Below are 6,658 nucleotides of genomic sequence, written 5' to 3' on the forward strand. Positions count from 1 at the left end.
CTGCAACCTCTGCCTCCCAGATTCAAGCGATTCTCCTGCCTCAGCCTCTTAAGTAGCTGGGATTATAGACATGTGCCACCATGCCCAGCTAATTTTGTATTTCTAGTAGAGACAGCGTTTCTCCATGTTGGTCAGGCTGATCTCGAACTCCTGACCTCAGGTGATCCACCCGCCTTGACCTCCCAAAGTGCTGGGATTACAGGCGTGAGCCACCATACTCTGCTCACTTGTGGACACTGAGGATGCCCTCACATTGGTGCTTTCTCCTCATCCTCATGCCCCCTTTGCCACAATGGTACCGATGGCTTGGTGGCCTCTCGAGGTAGATGCATCTGACTTGCTGCTATTAAAAAGCTGTGTGCCTTCCACCGATTGTGGCCTCCTCTTTATTGCCTGGTGCTTCCAAGAAAGGGTACTGTTCTTGGTCTTTCTGGTTAAACTACCAACCATGATCTATTGCAAGTGGTTCATGGGCACCAGGTTCAGAGGCAGTGGAGGCTGGAGGGGCCCATGAACAAGATATTGGCATGGGGGTTGGCCATGCTGGGCTGCATTAGTCTGTTCTCATGCTGCTAATAAAGACATACCCAAGACTGGGTAAGTAATTTACAAAGGAAAGAGGTTTAATTGACTCACAGTTCCACATGGCTGGGGAGGCCTCACAATCATGGCAGACGGCAAATGAGGAGCAAAGTCACATACATGGTGGCAGGCAAGAGAGTGTGTGCAGGGCAACTCCCTTTATAAAACCATCAGATCTCATGAGACTTTTATTCACTATTATTAAAACAGCCTGGGAAAACCTGTCCCTGTGATTCACTTACCTCCCACCGGGTACCTCCCAGTGTAACCGGTTTGGGACAGGGCTCAGCTACCCCCTCTACTCCCCCACCCCCATCATTTGATGGGGCCCAAGGTTCCTAGCATAGACAAAGAACTCTAGGTTACCAGATGGGGAGGTGGATGGAGGCATAGCACTGGGAAGTTCTTGCCTTTGAAACCACGCCCCTGTGGACCCAGGAAGAAAAGTTAACACAGTCCCTCACCTTGACAGGTGGGAATTATGGGAGCTACAATTCAAGATGAGATTTGGGTGGGGACACAGCCAAATCATATCATAAGCCATAGAATTCTTATCACCCTTTTCACACTCACCCCCCAGGCTTAGAGTTAGTGACCAGCGATCTGTCTTTCTATGCACAGAGAGCTGACTGGGTCAGATACAGGGTCTCTGGAAAAAATTGGGGCCCAGGGAAAGGGGCAGGAGAAACCACACACTTTCCCAGAGCATAAGACTCTTGACCAGGCATGGTGGCGCATTCCTGTGATTTTAGCACTTTGGGAGGCTGAAGCAAGTGGATCACCCGAGGTCAGGAGTTTGAGACCAGCCTGACCAACATGGTGAAACCCCGTCTCTACTAAAAATACAAAATTAGCTGGGCATGGTGGCCCATGCCTGTAATCCTAGCTACTCGGGAGGCTGAGGCAGGAGAATTGCTTGAACCTGGGAGTCGGAGGTTGTGGTGAGCTGAGATCACGCCATTGCACTCCAGCCTGGGCAACAAGAGTGAAAGTCTGTCTTAAAAAAATAATAATAATAAAATGAATGGGTATCGTTTTTAGCCACTGGATTTTGGAGCATGTGTTATACAGCAATAGAAAATATGGTGGGAAAATAAATACACCAGGGCAACAATAGATATGTTGGGCAGGGCCGGGCGCGGTGGCTCTCGCCTGTAATCCCATCACTTTGGGAGGCTGAGGTGGACAGATCACCTGAGGTCAGGAATTCGAGACCAGCCTGACCAACTTGGTGAAAACCCATCTCTACTAAAAATACAAAATTAGCCGGGCGTGGTGGTCCATGCCTGTAATCCCAGCTACTCAGGAGGCTGAGGCAGAACTGCTTGAACCCAGAGGTAGAGGTCGCAGTGAGCCAAGATCGCGCCATTGCACTTCAGCCTGGGCAACAAGAGCTAAACTCCATCTCAAAAAAAAAAAAAAAAAAAAGACTGTCACTCCCGTTAACCATTACCCCGCTGCTTCCACAGAGTCTTCAAGGAGGCGGGACCTGGGAGGAGATGGGCGGGAGGGTCAGTGGCTGTGATGAACCTTGTCCCTACGCCGAGCCCTGGGTCACTGATCCAGCTATGGAGAGAGCTGCAGGTAGGAGACAAGGAGAAATCCTCTGCAGGGGACTTTGGGACAGGTAGGGGGCTGACTTGAAGGCTGAAGCTTTGGGACCAAGGCACACTTGATTCTGGGGCTTGGAGCCCCGAGGCAGGTAAACAAGTCAGGAGAAAAGTAGTGAGTTGATAGGTCTGTCTTCCTGGTCCACACCCTGTACTGATATGCTCAGATTTATATGCCAAGGACTTGGGGGGAGGGGAAGGAAGGGGACCGTACAATATCCCTGTGTGTACGGCAGTGAGAAGACCCCTTTGGAACAGAATGGAGGGGGCACACCCTGAGTTTGGGGGTTCCCCTGAGTCCTTTTAGTTTATGCCAATGGAAGAGGCACATCTGGGGAGAAGAACGTGACTCTCCTCTCACCCACTTCTTTGCCCAGTAGATCTGCAGAACACAGCCTCGTTAACTCTGTAAGTGCCATGAGGGTTGGGGCACGGGGAGGAAAGAATCAGAGGTGGGAAGCACTTCACTGCTATTAGCACCTAAAGGAGATCCTGGGACCCAAGTCCAGCTGCCAGCTTGTACCTGCTTCCCCTGCCTCCTTGTAGGAAGTTTAAGTTTAACCCAAAGCTGGGAATTGATAATCCTGTCCTCTCCCTGGCCGAAGACCACAACCCCTCTGGTAACTCCCTCACCCCCTGGCAACCATTCCCTTTCCCTGGAGGCACCACAGCTCCACTCCACCTCCCATCTCCTTGGTAACCACTCACTCCATCTCCCTCTGATAACAGCCTTGCTTGGTAGCAGAGATAGGCGGGACCAGTCATTTTCTCCTGTCCCGGTCCCTCTGCCCGTGAAGTGTTGACCCCACCGCCCAACACCCAACCGGGCAAAAGCTGCCCAGAGCCCTATCAGGACGCAGGGTCCGCCAGCCATATGGCAAACCTGTACTTGGGCTGTGCCCTCTCCTTCCCCTTTTCTGCTGCCCACCTCACCCTCCAGATCCCTGGAGCCTGGAGCGGCCTCGCTTCTGTTTGCTGAGCAAAGAGGAGGGCAAGAGTTTTGGCTTCCACCTACGGCAGGAGCTGGGCAAGGCTGGTCATGTGGTGTGCAGGGTGGACCCAGGCACCTCTGCCCAGCGCCAGGGTCTCCAGGAAGGAGACAGGATCCTGGGGGTGAACAACAACGCTGTGGAACACGAGGACTATGCGGTGGTAAGGCTGTGGTCCAGGAGAGTGTGCGAGCGCCTCAGAAAGAGAAGCTGGTTGCTCAGGCATCTGGGCACTCTGGCAGCAGGGCACAAGCCTCACTCCCCCACACTTCGGGATTTAGGAGTGCCCAAGTCAGAGGGGTTGGGAAAGGCATCTAGAAAGCCAATTCCCATGGCAAAAAAAAAAAAAGTGAATTCCAGGGAGGTCCTGGCAAGAGGACGGAGGCCAAACCCACGCCCACATGCCCTCTTCCAGGTGGTACGCCGCATCCGGGCCAGCAGTCCTCGGGTGTTGCTGACAGTCTTGGCACGGCATGTACATGATGTGGCCCGAGCTCAGCTGGGAGAAGATGCCCACCTCTGTCCTACCCTAGGCCCAGGGGTCCGGCCCCGGCTGTGCCATATAGTGAAAGATGAGGGTGGTTTTGGCTTCAGTGTCACCCATGGTGAGCTCAGAGGGTGCGGGGGGCAGCAAAGATGGGGGATCTCAGCCCCTGTTCAGGGCAGGCAGGCAACAGACTGAACTTTGCTTTTTATTTATTTTTTGACTTCTAGGCAATCAGGGTTCTTTCTGGTTGGTGCTAAGTACTGGAGGAGCAGCTGAGAGGGCAGGGGTGCCCCCCGGGGCCCGGCTGCTGGAAGTCAATGGGGTCAGTGTGGAGAAGTTCACTCACAACCAACTCACCAGGAAGGTATGGCTGCCTCTCACTCCCCTCCCCCAATCTGGGCCTGGGCCCCCCTCAGGAAGACGCCTCCGCCCCCATGCACCTAACCTCCTGATCTGGTCTCCTGCCTTTATCACCATCTGCCCCGCTACAGTTTGTGCCAGGCCCCACTTAGTGCCTGGGAGGAGGGCCTGTGCGGGGAGCCTGCCTCTTCCCTCCCTGCCCAGGTGTTATACTAATGCCCTGCTGGGTCCCCACAGCTTTGGCAGAGTGGACAGCAGGTGACCTTGCTGGTGGCAGGGCCAGAGGTGGAGGAACAGTGTCGCCAGCTGGGAATGCCCCTGGCTGCACCCCTGGCAGAGGGCTGGGCACTGCCTACCAAGCCCCGATGTCTGCACCTACAGAAAGGGCCCCGGGGTTTTGGGTTCCTGCTCCGGGAGGAAAAGGGCCTTGATGGTCGCCCTGGTGAGTGGGAGCCCTGGGGGTGGTGGGGGAAGGTGGGCCTTGGGGTGGGCACACAAGTGTATATACACCTCTCAGTGCACAGAAGAGGTGTCCCTGTCTGAGCTCTGGCCCTGGGCCACCTCTTCCTGTTCACCCTGGGGTCAGTCCGCTGGTGTGCACACAGTGGCCTGGGATAGTTGCGGAGAAGCAGTAAGGATGTCTGTGCCCCAGGACAGTTCCTGTGGGATGTAGATCCAGGACTGCCAGCTAAGAAGGCTGGGATGCAGGCTGGGGACCGGCTGGTGGCTGTGGCTGGGGAGAGCGTGGAGGGACTGGGCCATGAGGAGACAGTGTCCAGGATCCAGGCGCAGGGCTCCTGTGTCTCCCTCATTGTCGTCGATCCCGATGCCGACCGCTTCTTCAGCATGGTGCGTGCTGAGGGGGCAGGGGCTAGGGATGGGGCAGAAGAGGAGCGGGGCTTGGGTCCAACAGGTTTGCTCTACCTGCCACTTTCCAGGTTCGCCTATCCCCACTCCTCTTCCTGGAGAACACAGAGGCTCCTGCCTCTCCCCAGGGCGGTGGCTCAGCCTCTCTGGTTGAGACAGAGGACCCTTCACTTGAAGACACAGATGTGCCTTCTGTCCCTCTTGGCTCCCGCCAGTTCTCTCTGTACCCTGGGCCTGGTGGCGGCTATGGCTTCCGACTCAGCTGTGTGGCCGGTGGGCCTCGACTCTTCATCTCCCAGGTGACTGATGCCCCATGGACCCTGGATCCTTTCAATCCTTTGCTGCCTGATCAGTTTCCTCTGCTTCCCTTCCAGAGCCTTAAGCCAGCAAACTTTCCCCTGGTCTCCCCTGTTCTGCATGCCCCCACACCACCAGGTAACACCAGGAGGCTCAGCTGCCCGGGCTGGGCTGCGAGTGGGAGACGTGATCCTGGAAGTGAACGGGTACCCCGTTGGGGAACAGAATGACCTGGAGAGGCTTCAGCAGCTGCCTGAGGCTGAGCCACCCCTCTGCCTGAAGCTGGCAGCCAGGTCTCCATGGGGCTTGGAAGCCTGGATTCCCCCTGGGGCTGTAGAGGTGAGGAAGAAGAAACAGATTGGACCGTGAGTACCTACAGAAGCGCAGGGAGGGGTGAGAAAGGAGGACAGAGTGGGTGAGCCGCAAGGTGAAGCAGTGTGGGGTCTGCAGGGCGGGACTTCAGGTCGTGGTAGGTGGGGACAGAAAAATGAGTGAAATAAGTCCCCTTCCTGGGCAGGCACTGTGGCTCACGCCTGTAATCCTAGCACTTTGGGAGGCCTAGGTGGGTGGATCACCTGAGGTCAGGAGTTCAAGACCAGCCTGGCCATCATGGTGAAACCCCACCTTAAAATAAATAAATAAATAAAAGAAAAGAAAAAAATAAATCCCATTCCTGGGCATTCCAGCGCAGGAGGAAGCAAGAAAAAGTAACTCTTTGGGGTTCCACCTGAAACGACCTTCTGCCTCCTCTCTCTGCATAGGACTGGGCTCTGGCCTCGGACCTGCTATAGAGCATCACTGCTTGGTACAGACATACCAGGGGCTATCCTGTCTTCACTCTGAAGCCCGAGGTGTTGGAGGCAGGATGCTCTCTCTAAGCCAGACCGGAGGGACTCAGACATCATCCATCACAGGCTGGCCCAGGCACTCCCTCCCTTCCCGCAGACCCACCTCCCAGCAGAGGGTATGGCGGAAGGCCTCAGGCAGGCCCCTGAAGAAGTCTGAGGCTCCAGAAGATGTCATCTGGGAGCTTTGGAGAGCTGTGTCCCAAGGATGAAGGTGTGGCTGTGGGGCTGGCTAGGATTGAAACCACCTGGACCTTTTCTAGATATGACTCCACAACCCTTGAGTGTAATACAAGAATTTGGAGAACAGCTATGCCTGCCCTCTGTGGGCACCTTAACACTGTGGAGGGTGGTGCCTGGGCACCGTTGTACTTGTTAGAGAAATGGCCGTTCCCCATAAATCTGACTGCCTGTGTTTGTGTTGGTGGGGGTAAGGGGCAGTGGTCTGAAGGGACCCAAAGGGCCTCAGGCTCAAGGGGTAGGACCTGGCTTTTGCAGGAGACAGGTTGAGACCTGATCAAATTTCTTTCCTATCACTCAGTCTCAGATTAATGGATCAACCCAGAACTGAGATGTCCCCAGGAGAGCCACTCCTAAAAATAAAAATAATAAAAAAAAAAA

The 6,658-nt window shown here is 55.1% G+C and overlaps 1 protein-coding gene across 2 annotated transcripts; it reads left to right on the top strand.

Moving 5' to 3' along the window:
- The first annotated feature begins 2,092 nt into the window (after positions 1-2,092).
- Positions 2,093-6,658, top strand: PDZD3 (PDZ domain containing 3). 2 transcript variants are annotated; one of them, XM_017523527.2, is made up of 11 exons: positions 2,093-2,166; positions 2,573-2,600; positions 2,739-2,812; positions 3,133-3,344; positions 3,597-3,786; positions 3,896-4,032; positions 4,266-4,470; positions 4,681-4,877; positions 4,967-5,200; positions 5,337-5,531; positions 5,954-6,658. In XM_017523527.2, exons 1-11 carry the CDS (start codon positions 2,151-2,153, stop codon positions 5,981-5,983), a joined length of 1,518 nt encoding a protein of 505 aa, XP_017379016.2. In that variant the 5' UTR covers positions 2,093-2,150; the 3' UTR covers positions 5,984-6,658. The 2 variants fall into 2 exon arrangements, with proteins under 2 accessions (XP_017379016.2, XP_037592665.1); XM_037736737.1 differs by having other exon boundaries at positions 2,123-2,166; positions 2,570-2,600.

Source organism: Cebus imitator, unplaced genomic scaffold (assembly GCF_001604975.1).
Source record: "Cebus imitator isolate Cc_AM_T3 unplaced genomic scaffold, Cebus_imitator-1.0 Scaffold28, whole genome shotgun sequence".
Lineage (NCBI taxonomy): Eukaryota > Metazoa > Chordata > Mammalia > Primates > Cebidae > Cebus > Cebus imitator.